This window comes from Mobula hypostoma, chromosome 18 (assembly GCF_963921235.1).
Source record: "Mobula hypostoma chromosome 18, sMobHyp1.1, whole genome shotgun sequence".
Taxonomy (NCBI): Eukaryota; Metazoa; Chordata; class Chondrichthyes; order Myliobatiformes; family Myliobatidae; genus Mobula; species Mobula hypostoma.
This window is the reverse complement of record NC_086114.1, coordinates 65,348,966-65,364,040: the sequence shown is the minus strand read 5'-3', so window position 1 is coordinate 65,364,040 and position 15,075 is coordinate 65,348,966. Positions and strand designations below refer to the sequence as shown.

Genomic DNA, 15,075 nt, shown 5'->3' with positions numbered 1-15,075 from the left:
GAAGTTAAATAAGGACCATGCAATGAAAACATTTAAACACAATGGAACCCTTCCTCACTTAAATTTTCTATGGTGTGCTAGAATGAATAGCTAGTGAGTGAGTAAGATATTTCAGATGAGACTTTAATGTTGTTTTATAAACTGAATACATGAAAAGACTTAAGTAATTTGCAAAATTTGACAACAAGCCCATTTTATATGTATGCAAAGTTAACCAAAAGAAATCTTTAAGATGGCAGCAAAATACAAGAATGAAAATTGTAGAATTAGTGGCAGACAGGTTCATTTCCATTGCTGAAGAAGCCTCCATAGTTTCAATGAGGCCAACTTCCAAAAGAAAGCAAACCTGAAGTTGCAAAGTTAATTTGTTAGTTACCAAAATGTTACTTCGCAGAAAATAATGTACATTCAGAAAATTAAAACATTTAAGGTAACATTTAATATAGAAAGTAAAAGGCACAGAAACAAATTGAAATAACATTTTAAATATCTTTTGGCAAGAAAACATGAGTGGATGAGGAACTGACACATTGAACAATGCACCACCCAGAGTAACTTGGTCTCATGTCTGTATCAAGTTTGCGCATGAATGCTCAAGTAATATTGACTTGATTATTGACTTTCATGACCCTAATCTATTGGAAATAATGAGGATTAAACAACCAGGTCTGCAACTTCAGGTTTCCTTCAAGGAAATTAAGAATATCTGTGTATGAGGAGACCAAGTTCAAATGGGTCATATATATATGGAGGTGACCAGTTCAAATTGTTATCTTCATACTCCCTGTCAATTACAGGAGGCACACACGAGCAAGATAGATCAGCTGGTTGAGTGGTGTCACAGCAACAGCCTTGCACGCCACATCAGTAAGGCCAAGGAATTGATTGTGGACTACATGAAGAGGAAATTGAGGGAACACACACTAGTCCTCACCAAGGGATTAGCAACTTCAAGTTTCTGGGTGTCAGCATCTGTGAGGTTCTATCCTGGGCCCAACATATTAATGCAAAGAAGGCACAATAGAGACTATATTTCATTAGGGGTTTGAGGAGAATTGTTATGTCACAAATCTCTCCAGATATACTGTGAAGAGCTCTCTAACTGGTTGCATCACCATCTGCTATGGAGAGGCCATTGCACAGGATCAGAAAAACTGCAGAAAATTGTAAACTCAGATAGTTCCTGAAGGTGGCGCTGTATCATCAGGAGCATCTCAGAACTGGTCCGTGCCACTGAAAATTGTATGCAGATGTCAGCAGATCTGAATTCAGAGAGGAGAAAACAGATTTTTATTGTTCTAATGAAGTGATATTGTTGAAACTGAGAAGTATATAATAATGTATTAACAATGAATTACAGTATTATGCACAAGTCTTAAGCACATGTAAAAACATTCTGTAAAGCAAAGAAGCCTTCAAAAATAATGAAATGAAAAGTTTCTAAATATCAAAGCTCATCCTTTGCCTTTAAAGTTGCATCAATTCTCTTGGGTACACCGTCGTGCAGTTTTATAAGAAAATTGGCTGGTAGGCTGTTCCAAGCATCTTGAAGAACTTGCCACAGTTCTTCTGCAGATTTGCTCTCTCAGGTATACCAGACAGCCTTGATGTTGAGATCAGGGCTCTGTGGAGGCCATACCACCTGCTGCAGAACTCCTCATTCTTCTTTTTGCTGAAGATGGTCTTTATGACCTTGGCTGTGTGTTTGGGGTCATTGCCCTGCTGCAGAATGAAGTTGGGAGCAATCAGACCCTGATGGTATTGTGTGATGGGTGAGAATGTACTCGTACTTCTCAATTCTTGAGTTTTTCTGCAACAGTGAGTCTCTTGGCCTTGTTTCTACTATGGAAGAATGGCTGTTTGGCAGCAAGTTTTCCACGAAGACCACTTCTGACAAGACTTCTCCAGATTGTAGAGGGGTGTATTGAGCTTCAGTGATTTCTGAATTCAGAGCTATTAGCAGTGCTGGACTTCTTCCGATTTAGAAGGAATGTCAGTTTGATAGACCTCTCATTCACTGCACTCAGTTTTTGTGACTGGCCACTACATTTCTGGTCCTCAACCATGCTGTTTCTTTGTGCTTCTTCAGAAGAGCTTGAACAACACATCTTGAAACTCCTGTCTGCTGCAAAATTTCTGCTTGGAAGAGATCTTGCTGATGCAAGATGACCACTTTGTGCCTTGCTGCTATGCTCACTCTTGCCATGGTGTAAGAATTGATGACTTGAGAGTTAAACTGTCACATCTGCTACACCCTTGCCTTATAGTTTGGTTGTCCTTCGCCCAGTTTGATTCCTTCTACACCGTTTCTTTTTCAGTTAGTCGGTTTAGTTCATTCATTCAAATCATTATGTCATTGATCACCAGCATCCTGTTTAATTGTACACTGGGCTATACATCTACAAGTAATCAGTTTTTTTAAACTTGAAAAGTGGTTTATTACTTAATATGTTACTTTCTTTAAAGAATTTCTCTAACATTAAGTTTTTGGAAAATGACTATGTGGACATCTAAACTTTGGTCTTTTCTACTGACACACTAATGCAGAAAACAAAACAAACATCTAAAACAAAATTTGTATTAAAAAATCTAGGGTGCCTGAGACAAAACACTGTATATTTATTACCTATTTTGTTTTATGAGCTGTGTGTGATATATGTTTTGTGGATGTAGTGGTCCAGAGGACTGTTGTTTTATTTGGTTGTATATATGTACAGTCAGGTGATCATAAACTTGAACCTGACCTTTTTTTTATAATTATGTTGATACAAAATTGAAATGTATCTCAATGCTATTATTTGTGAATCAATAATGAACATTTTCTCCTGTATCTCTAACTTTCTCACATTGCACAATACAGCTTTTCAAAAACTCAAGGAGCAGCACTTACTTATGTTACAGATTTTAATTTTAAGGAACAGTACCCTTGCATAAATCCACACTATCGTATAGACACGTTGCTCTGTTCATAGTGCACTTCCCTGGTCCCGCACTTCTTTCCCACACAAATAGTTGCAACCCAGCTCTACAAGATTCTAAACGTAACTCCCAACAAAAGCAAGACCAATTTATTGGAAGGGGAGTTCAAGACAAGATGGGGAAATACACTAGGGAGAGTACAATGTGTGTCTATAAAAGTCAGACATCCCACCCTGCAAAACCTCATTTCAGGGAGGTAGCACCATCAATTTGCGGGAGACTCCCCGGAACTTCCGGGAGAGGTGGGATGTCTGCAATAGAGTAGCTCCTTAGCAGCTAGCCAGCTAATTTAAATAACATTAGCTATGCTAATGAACGAATGACATCTGTTAAACTCACCTCAACATGTCTTTTACAGTCTTAACCCACCATGGGCAATAGAAAAGTCACAGTTGCAAACAGTGCAGCGAGCAACACTGTCATTATTTTTGACCGCTATTAGTCAGGGGTATACTTCAGTGTAGTCTGGGGTGACGTACGTTTTATATTTTCTTTTTTTGGAGCACTCTGCCATGGCACTCTCTCTCTCTCACTCTCTCTCTCCCCCTCACTCTCAAAAAAATCGATTTCCAGGATATTATATATAATTTGCGTGCATCAGGGAGCCACTATCAATATGCGGGAGACTCCTGAAACTTCCAGGAGAGGGATGTCTGAAAAGTGATTCTGTTAGAACTCTATAAACTCTGTTTCTATGGATATCAGATTTACTCAAAAAGAAACAATAACCTCTGGAGCTTCCAGATTCCTCTCCAAAAAGGTTAAAAGTTTATAATGGATATTATTTAATATTACGATGATAAAAGAGCTGCAAGACCTATCTATTCCACCCCCCCCCACCCAACTTTGCATTAACATTCTTTTGTCAAGCACTCTGAGGCAATTGAAAAACATGGGCCTTTATTACCTCCAATTCCACCTAAGAGGTCATTATTATCAGATGAATAAAGTATAATGAATGGTGGGAGACTTTCAAGAGTCCAACTACAAATAATGTCCTTCAAATGTACCAGGGGAAACCATCAGCTATATCACTTCTGATCCATCAAACTGTGGTGGCAGGAGGTCACAGTTTAAGGTGATGAATTAAGAACATCTGACAAGAAACACACAAAATATAAAGTTCAGTGAATATTTCATCTCCAGTGTTACATTAATCACATTATAGAATGTGTTTTGAACCAAACTTCAGCAGTTCATTAATCTTCTCCAGTGATGAAACTAAGATGGTCAACTCATTTTATTAAGAAGTACGATGGTGGACATTGTGTGCTTTAACTGAATTCTAGTTTCTGAGTGATTGGCAAATTTACTTGAAAGGCCAAAAATATTGCTTTTTTCTCCCCCTTTAGCAGCCCAATAGCCATTGAACTGGTTCAACCAAACACCCAGACAATCCAAGTTTATTAACATCCCATCACTTACTCCAGTGAAACCTACACTTTCAACTTGAACATGAGCTGCTATTAGAAAGGAAATTATTGTAACAATTGTTTTCCTGGTACAATTTCCAAGTAGTCATCAACGTTGACTCTGTTTAAAAAAAAAACTTATAGGAGTTAAAAGATATTATGAAGTATCTATGCACAAGGATCTTTCATTCACTCTTAAACACATTACAATCCATGTGCAGCAGTGATACTTGTCCCCAGGTTACAGATCGTCAGTGTCACTATCACATATGCAAGAAAATAAAAAATTAACTCTTTCTCATTTTACTGATGCTGCCTGATCTGCTCTACTTTTTCAGCGTTTAGTTTGTGAACAAAGAAAGCAATTTGCAAGCTGTAACGGCATGAGGGTAAGGGGTGGATAAGGGAAGTCAGACATGGGCATCGCCATATACCCTTGAACAAATTAGATACGTCAAAATAAAACCCTTACTCAATATATGACATACCTTGGAAGAAACCGTTTGATAATCTTGGATAGAAAATTAAAACAGCAAGCGAAATGAAAAACATTCACAAGAGACACTTCATAAAAATATTCACAATTATATTGATAGTTCACACTTATTTAAAAAATAAACAAAAATTCTCAGCACTTATTTATTAAGTCAACACAAAATTGCCAGGGAAAGAAAAATAAAGGCGGTAGCGTCTAGCCGCCCCACATGCTGTTAATAAAATTGAAATATTAGAATATAGATTGATTGGAGCCATTAATTGTGAATGAAGCAAAGTAAATTTGCAAACTAATGCAGTGCAATTAGGTAAGTTATGGCATGCAGTAATCTTGTAAATAAGGATGACTAGGTGAATACTGTGATGGCCATCACAACTTGGGGAAGTAGAAGGGGCTAGTGTAGAAAATCACCTTAGTAACAGAATGGCCCATATCCAGTACAATAACAGCATGATCAGATAATCTAGAGTTTAGCAGGGATTTCCAGAGCAATAAAAGGAAACACTCAATCACATTCAAAAGAACCTTACTTTATGTATCCTTCATTTTGTGGGCTCTCCCTCTTGAAAATGTCAACCCTTGCTGGGTTAAATCCTTTGGGTTGCTGCAGTAATTAATACTTCACTTGCTGGGTTAAATCCTTTGGGTTGCTGCAGTAATTAATACTTCACTTGCTGGGTTAAATCCTTTGGGTTGCTGCAGTAATTAATACTTCACTTGTGAAGTGAGCTCTTGCCTCATAGTTAAGCAAGTGTATCACTGTAATAGAGTTCCTTCCAATCTTCATAACATGCTCTATCAAAATTAGATGTGAAGAAGGTCGACCTTGCTCTCTCCATTTTACCCCCAATCTATGCTGAGTTATTGTTTGGCTTAAAATGAGCAATGCCAGTATCATTAAGGGAAGCAGACTCAGTTGTCACTTTTAAACATCAGCTCGAAACCTATTTAATTAACATGGCTTTTAAATAACGTCTTCATTTTCATGATTATTTTTATTTTCATATTTATACTTTTATTCCATTGAACTACATCATCTGTATGGAAAGTGATCTATAAATAAAGTTATTATTTTTATTATTATTATTAGTTGAGTAACTGAAAACAGCAAATGAATGCTTCTGGAGATGAGCAACTGAAATGGGATGCACCCAAATATTTTAATGCAAGTCTGCTAGTCAAATTAGTAAAATCTACTGAGGAGAAAATATGTTGTATTTCAGGCAAGGGATGAAATGTGTGTGATAATGTGTGATTATTCTAAAGCACCAACACAATTTTGTGCAGCTTCAGAATAGAGAAAAGGGCCTAAAATACAACAATCTCAGGATTCTAAATTTGAAAAGGAACTCCAGAAATAAAAACAGAAAGCATTGTGAATACTCAGCAGGTCAGTGTGAGAGGTCATCAAACTGAACTGTTATCTCTGTTTCTCTCTTCACAGAAGCTGCCTGCTGAGTATTTCCAGAATTTCCTGTTTTTATTTCACATTTCTGGAGATGTTTTAAATGTATATTCTGCAGGAATCCATCTCAATACTGGTCACTTGGGTGTTGCATTCAGAGATCTGGCAGTAAAATCTGCGATTTATAAAAATAAATCCTACTCAATAAATATAATGTGGGATGTGCATATTATATCTCAATCTGCTGAAATACAACAATTGTACCATTCATTGCCAATAATGCAACTAATATTCTGCATGACAAACAACTGAAAAATTGTTTGGGTTAAGAACATTAAAGATTGTGCATAAAAATAAAACTGCAGTACACAACACGGTGGACATGAGACAAGAATCCACAGGATAGGCCACTGTACTAATGCATTGAGTGTTACCTTCTAAAATCTGAAAGGTGGGGAAGTTAAGCAGTTCCAGATGTCAGTATTGCTTTCTACTCCATAGTAAGGGTTAGCAAAGAGATGCTCCCAGATTTGCCTCACACCCAACTGGCCATAATTTATTTACCATTTCTGAGTCACTGTAACAGGCCTGTCCGGCACTGTCCTTGGCCCTCAGCTCAGATCTTGGTTGGCTGGGGGAGAGAGGGGGCTCAATGGAGGGGTCATCATACTCCTCTTCCTCAGTCTCGCCCTCCCCTTCAGCGTTACAGCTTCTAGTCAAGAAATCAGAGCGGGTCCGCGCCATGCGGGCTCTCTTTTTGTGCACTGGTCTTGCAACCTGATTGACCGAATAACACACAAAAATCAAAACACGTAACAATGAGGACAGTGTCCCAATGACGCACTGGATCACCATAAGCCTCGAGGAAAACTACACAAAACACACTACTAAAAAGACAGGTTATAGTAGTGAAGAATGTAAATATTGCAAGAGGTCAAAGCCATTGCTAAGTTTAACAAAAACATATTTAGATCTCTGCAGGAGTAGGAACATACAGCTGTAGCATTAACTTAAAGAAGTCAGAGATTTTCAAGCTAGATAGCATTTCATTCATGATGGCTCTTTCCTACAATCACCATCCTGCAGTTTCTGTTGGAATGTTAAGTTAGAGTAATGGGACAGAATTGTGCTTTGATACAATGTCTCCCCACTACTGTTGCCCCCACCCACACCCACAACAGTCAAAGACTGACAACCCCCAATAAACTATTTGGTAGAAACTGCAGGAAGGTGGTTGTCACCCAACCCAGTTTGCCTCATCAGGGGATAGGGCATGGGTAAAAAAAATAAAGAAACAAAATAAAAGATTAAATCTTTTTATGCTTCTTATGAAAACTCAAGTGTAAAGGTGGATTGAGTATTATAAATCTCAAAGCTGAATCATAGTCTTGTTAGTTTCCACAGTTGGACACTGTACAAGATTTAATTTAAATAAATCTCATTCACCACAGACTTGTGCTCTCTTAACCAAATGATTCATCGTATCCTGAACTTCATAATCTAACAAAGAGATTTAAATTGCTTACATCGGTTATTTTTGGCTGTGACATTTTCACCATCTTTTCCCTGAAAGCTTCATCTTCTTTGGAAAAAGTTGGATATTTTTCCAGATTCACAAGATCTTTGTCAACACTGTAAAATAAAAGATTAACCTTATTTGTTACATATATATTAAAACAACAAAACAGAGTGAAGTGCATTGCTTGCAGTGACTTACTAACCCTAGTCCTTTGGACTGTGGGAGGAAACTGGAGCACCCAGAGAAAACATGTGGTCATGGGAAAAACATACGATCACTGGGAATATAGTCCCAATCTTACAGCTGGTGGTCTAAAACGTAATGCTAACTGCTAAGCTACTGTGTGTCTTAATATTAATTTGTCATTGATCTCATGAGACCATGGATTTGCTCCATGGAAGGTTTCCAGGGTGCAGGCCTGGGAAAGATTGTATGGAAGACCAGCAGTTGCCCATGCTGCAAGTCTTCCCTCTCCACGCCACCTATGTTGTCCAAGGGAAGGGCATTAGGACCCATACAGCTTGGCACCGGTGTCGTCGCAGGGCAATGTGTGGTTAAGTGCCTTGCTCAAGGATACACACGCTGCCTTAGCCAAGGCTCGAACTAGCAACCTTCAAATCACTAGACAAACGCCTTAACCACTTGGCCATACGCCAACATATTAATGATAGATAATACTCAAATACACCAAAGACATAATTTGACAGCACAATCGGGATCAATGGTAAAAAAAAACACAATGACCATCACATGGCTAAATACACAACAACTAGTGTCAATTTACATACATATAATCATACTATATACATGGTGGATTCCGGTTAATGGGGCCATCAGTTAATTGGGGCAACCGTTTATTTGGGACAATTCTTAAAGAACAAAAACTAAATTGTTAAGATAGCCAGAATTCCCTTTGAATATTCGGGACACCATGCAGCTTAACTGGGGCAGAAGACTGTTGTCAAACAGTTCCTAACTATCGTCAGTCACGCACATTCCGCTAGATTTTACACTGTGCATATAACAATCAGTTTTTAAATAGTGTCATTTGCTTGAGTTTGTGTTCAAAAAGCATTGATTTTTCTCACTGGTAGTTTTTTTTCATTTTAAGTCTTTCTTATTAATTATTGAAGATCAACAAAAAGCACATTAAGGTAATCAAGTCAACATGTTAATATGTACAATGAGGAATTAAAATACCAAATAACTGCTTAACAAAGCTAAACAATATATCAATAATAAGAAGGAAAAAATAAAGTTAAGAATATTTTTTGTGGAAAAAAAGGAGGAAAAAAAAAACCCCTACTAACTAAAACAAAAAAAAAACGAAAAAAAAAACCATTGGGAGCACAACCCCGGAGCTATAGGCCATACAAGCTTCCATAAAAGAAAAAAATATCAATCCGCCAACTCAAATCCATTTACACAAGAATCAGAAGGAAACCATCTAAATTAACTCAAATCAGATGATAGTAGCGGGCAAAAGAACTCCACCTTTTCTTAAAGTCAAATCGAGGATCAAAAGTTCGACTTCTGATTTTCTCCACACTAAGACATAGCATCACCTGAGGGAACCATTGTATCAAAGTGGGAGCAGAGGCATCTTTCCATTTCAATAAAATAGCCCTTCTGGCCAATAATGTAACAAATGCAATTACATGTTGGTCTGATATAGAAATACCATGAATATATTGAGGGATTATACCGAACAAAACTGTTAAGTTATTAGGTTGTAAATTAGTTTTTAAAGCTTTAGAAATTGCAGAGAAAATAGATTTCCAAAACTGTTTCAATACAGAACACGACCATAACATATGTGTCAATGTAGCTGTCTCGGTTTTACATCTATCACACTGTCTATCAACATTAGGAAACATTTTAGACAGTCTCTCCTTTGTCAAATAGTAACGATGTACAATTTTAAATTGAATTAAAGAGTGACTGGCACAAATCAAAAAAGAGTTAACCAACTTCAAAATTCGCAACCAATCCTCTGTTATCAAGGTCATGTTAAGCTCTTTTTCCCAATCTCGCTTAATCTCAAGTGAAGGGTAATTGTACTGTTGTAACAGTAAATTATAAATTTTCCCAATAAAACCTTTTACTAAAGGATTCATTTTTTAAATAATGGCTAATAGGTCAGAATCCTGTATATATGGAAAATTACTTAAATATTCTTGTAAGAAATGTCACGCACACACTGTTAGATTTTACACTGTGCATATAACAATCAGTTTTTAAATAGTGTCATTTGCATGAGTTTGTGTTCAAAAAGCAGTGATTTTTCTCACTGACAGTTGGCGAGAAATGACCATTAAAACAATTCAGAACTGCTTTCCTCACTGCTGTTTCAAGCATTCCGGCTTGGAGATGCCAGAAATGACCAGGAGTGAAATTGAAATGATTTCACTACTTCAATAAGTTAAGAAATACAAGGGAATTTGAAGGTATTGACAATCATCTTGAGTGTTACAATGAAAATGAAAATTTGGAGAATGCAATCCTCAAAAGCATTGTATGCTGGTAGTCCACTATCTACACAAGGTGCCTAAGCTGATTTTGTTCATTTACAGTCAATCAAAAGAACATGGCAAATGAATTCCTCTGTCGATATCTATTAAGAACTAATGCACAGTTTTATAGTACACAGAAATATTGTTAGTGTTCTAAATTGTTCTGTATTTCATAGATAAATTGTTACTCAGTTAATCATCACTAGTTTGTCTTTTTTTAAATACACCTTTTAACTACTTCGATGAAATTTTGACTAATTGGGGCAGCCACTTAATTGGGCCAAAATGAACTGATCCCAGTGTGTCCCAATTAAACAGAGTCCACTGTATATAACAGCTACTTATACACTGCATTTTATAGGATTGCTTTTATATTTATAATTGTTTTTTTATTGTGTTCTTTATGCTTATTGTGTTTTTTCCTGCTGCATCAGAGTAACAATCATTTCCTTCTCCTTATGAATCTGCAGAAACAGTGGATCTTGTTTAATTGAGACACACCGGGACTCATGTTCAAAAGAATGGCAACAAACAATCTTAAACACAGCAATGAGAGAGTGCAGCACTATCAAAAGCTAATGTACTTCAGAGTTATAATTAAAATAAAACCAAGCTGTCTTCTGAACATAAAAGATCCCAAGTGTCTAACAAAGCAGTAGGATTTCTCTTCCATCCTGGCCAAAGCTTCAGTAATTTCAGTAACACTAGATGATCCGATCAGTTACCTCACTGACTGATGGTGCTATACTGCAACAGTGACTATATTTCAAAAGTACTTCACTAGTGGTAGGACACTTATGTTCCGAAGCTGGGAAATGAGCTACCCAAACCCATAACATATAGCGTGATGAAGCTTCAGAATAGAGAGATGTTTACTTAGAACAGAGATGAGGAGGAAGTTCTTTAGCCAGAGGGTGGTGAATCTGTGGAAATGATTGCCACAGACAGACAGTCATTGAGTATATCTAAAGTGGAGGTTGATAACTTCTTGATTAGTCAGAGTGTCAAGGCTAAATTAGGGAGAAGGCAGGAGAATGGGGTTGAGTAGGATAATAAATCAGCCATGATGGAATGGCAGAGCAGATTCGATGAACTGATTGGCTTAGTTCTGATGCTATGTCTCATGGTCTTATTAATAGAATATTATTCATTGCCTTGAACATTAAACTCTAGCTCTATACTCAACTGCATGTTAACAATTCCCTTATCAACTCTTCAGAAGAATAGAAAGAAATCCAAGAAAATAATTTGGAGCTATAAATGACAAAGCACGCTGTTATGCTTATCTCAGTAGTTATTAGATTCCACTCTTCTGTGCGTTACATAGTCATTAGACAACACTCTTGCAACACCCAATTAATGACTCACACTTTAAATTGAACACTACTTAAGTACAGCCACAAGCAGGTGAAACTGAGAGTCAGTAGCTCAGAAATTTAAAAAAAACTTTGAATATATGGATGAATACAGCTTTCTAATCAAAAATCTACAGATCTGGCATCAATGGCAAGTCCAGCAATTACTGTAGGATTTCCGGTTAAGATGGCGGCAGCATACTTGGTTGCAGCAGACTCTCTGGGTCCAAATGGTGTAAATGTGCATCTTGAACACTTGTCTTGTGATTGCAAGACCCTGATGGACATTGGTAATACAAAATACTGGGTCTGGTTCATTGGTGAGACCAATGACAGGGGAGCTGTGTGGTCTCGATTTTTGCCTGGACTAGTGTCACCTGTTACAGCCACCCAGGGGAGGAAGCGCCGCTGGCATTTGGGAGAGAACAAGGCTCGGTGGGCACGCTGGTATCTGTACCAGTTTGGGGGCCGGCTCCTGCAAGGCAGTTCTCCCATTAGTGTTGCTCTCTAGTGTTCACTCCCAGGAAGACGAGCTGGATTGCCTTCGACAGCACAAGATGAAGAACTGCTGCATGCTTTCTCTTACAGAAACGTGGCTTCAGGACAACATTCCATGCACCATTAATCTACAGGTCATGCCACTCAGGGACCTGTGTTAATATTAATTTTTTGTGACTGTATATGCTATTGTAACCATGTGCTGTGACTGTATGTACTGTGCTTTATACCTTGGCCCCGGAGGAACTCTGTTTTGTTTGGCCGTATTCATGTGCATAGTTGAATGACAATTAAACTTGAACTTGAAAATATTGCCCATTCCCTATCTTCCCACAATGAAGTGAAGAAGACTTAAAAAGATTAACCTTATTTGTCACACGTATATTAATACATACTGTGAAATGGAGCCTGGGGGTAGCCCGCAAGCATTGCAATGCTGCCATACCAATATAGCATACCCACAAATTACTAACCCGAACATATTGTATTTTGGAATGTGGGAGGAAACTGAGGCACTCAAAGAAAACCCATACAGTGATGGGGAGAATGTACAAATTCCTTACAGACAGTGGTGGGAATTGAACTATGATATTCCAATCACTGGCACAGTAAAGTGTTGTACTAACGGCTGAGCTACTGTGCCACCAATTGGTTGCAAACCAATAAGATTCAAGTACTCCAACAATGCTGTTAGGTTTCAGCATTTAAAACTAATGATGAAGAACAATTAATATATTTCCAAATCAAGTTGCGTGCAACCTGGAGGAGAGTGAACATGGAGAGGATGTTTCAGATAGTGGGTGAATCTAGGACCAGAGGGCACAGCCTCAGAACAGAAGGGTGTTCCTTTAGAAAAGCAATAAGGAGGAATTTTTTTACCCAGAGGTGGTGAATCTGTGGAATTCATTGGGTATATTTAAAGCAGAGGTTGAAATGTTGTTGATTTGTAAGGGTGTCAAAGACTTCTGGGAGAAGGCAGCAGAATGGGGTTGAGAGGAGATAATAGATGAGCCATTACCGAATGGTGGAGCTGACTCGATGAGCTGAATGGCCTAATTCTGGTCCTATGCCTTATGGAGAAACTGCAGGTGACAGTGCGTCAGTTCACCTTGCCCTTCTTTAAGTTGGAAGGTACAGGTTTGGCTGGTGCAGTCCAAACCACTGTGTACTTTGCAGATGGAACACACTTCAACCACTGTATACAGGATGTGGAGGGAATAACTGTTTAAGGTGGTGAGTAAAGTCCAGCTAAGCTGCATTCAGAGCCACATAACATGGAGGCTTTTCAGCCCACCAAATCCATCAATCATTTCCATTACTCCCATTTTTTTCTTCAACACCGCCAGATTTGATCAGTTAGCCTTACAGATAGCAAACCCGCGGAAAGCAGCTGGACCAGATGGTGTCCCGGTTGTATCCTTAGATCCTGTGCAGATAAGCTGATAAGGGTATTTGCAGACATTTTTAACTTCTCCCTGCTTTAATATGTACATTCTCTCTTCACCCTGCTCCCATCAGGAAGAAAATGCAAAAGCCTGAAATCATGTACCACCAGGTTCAAGGACAACTTCTATCTCAGTGTTAGAAGACTATTAAATGATTCTCTAGTATGATAAGATGGATTCTCGACCTCACAATCTACCTTATGACCTTGCACCCTATTTCTACCTGCACTATCTTTTATTTGTATTGTTATTGTTTCGTCTTGTTCTATCTCAACGCACTGTAATGGAATGATCTGTATGAACAATATACAAGACAAGGTTTTCACTGCATCTCGGTACATATGACAATAATAAACCAACTCCAATTATTTACATAACAAGAATAATTAACCAGCCAATACATGCCTTTGGAATGTGGGAGGAAACCCATGTAATCACAGGAAGCTGAACAGATCAAGGCAATGGAAAGGATTCTATAATGCTCTGGACTTGTACCTCACATCTGGTGGGAAAAAATTTAATGGGTCAGGAAGCCACTCATTGCAGGAATAACCTCTTAACTGCTCTCCTTGTCATGGTTTCATGTGGCTGATAAATTGTGGCATCTGGGACGTTGATGCTGGGATTATAAAGCCAACAAATGTCAAAAGTAAGTGGTGAGGCTCCTTTTATGGGCATTGCCAGGCACCATTGTGGCACAAATGCTATTTTCTTGTCAAGGGCAATCTGCACAACAACCAACCTTCAAGACATCCAATCCTTCATAATCAACCTATCCAAATTAGAACAGATTTTTTATTGCCACACTGCAAAATATTACTTATTTCAGGTAACAAGAAACTATGTAGGGGAAAACTGTTAACAGACCATTTCAAAAGTACTAAGACTTATTCTAAATTAAAAACCCAAAAAGGTCTATATGCTCTCAAAACACTGATTAGCAAGTGACTTAATGAATGATGTAAGTATTCAATGTCTTTCCAATTTTTACTGCAAAAAAAGTGAACTCCATCAGCACATATACCTGCTTTAGATTCTACTTCTATACACAAACTTTGTGGCGTATTTTCCTAATTCTCTATGGAGACAGGGAACGAACTGGCAGATGAACTGGTTGAGGTGGGCACACCAACATTTGGAAAGATACATGGACAGGAAAGAATTAAAGAGATATATGTCAAACACAGCCAGGTGGGACTTACTCAAGTGGGCATCCTGATCAGCGTGGATGGACAGACTGATGGGTCTGTTTCCATATTCTGTGACTCTGTGCCCGGAACTTTATTGGGTGCCACTTTCACCCTATTCTCTTGCAAGCCTGTTTCTTCATTTCCATTTAAAATTTCCTCAAGGTTCTATTGAATTCTTCAATTCTGCCACACTGTAGAACTGCAGTTCTATGCCTCCAGTCACCTAATCTCCATCACAGTCCAGTATGCAATTTTGCACAGGT

The 15,075-nt window shown here is 38.1% G+C and overlaps 1 protein-coding gene across 6 annotated transcripts in view; it reads right to left on the bottom strand.

Moving 5' to 3' along the window:
• Nucleotides 1–15,075, bottom strand: part of myo9aa (myosin IXAa) — a 366,573-nt gene that overhangs the window by 59,822 nt on the left and 291,676 nt on the right. For 5 of the 6 annotated variants that reach the window (XM_063071043.1, XM_063071045.1, XM_063071046.1 and 2 more), the window contains 2 exons: nt 7,819–7,924; nt 6,857–7,069 (listed from right to left, as the gene is read on the bottom strand). In XM_063071043.1, the coding sequence (XP_062927113.1) occupies nt 6,857–7,069; nt 7,819–7,924 (319 nt within the window). The remainder of the gene's footprint in view (nt 1–6,856; nt 7,070–7,818; nt 7,925–15,075) is intronic. The other variant, XM_063071047.1, reaches the window with a different exon arrangement.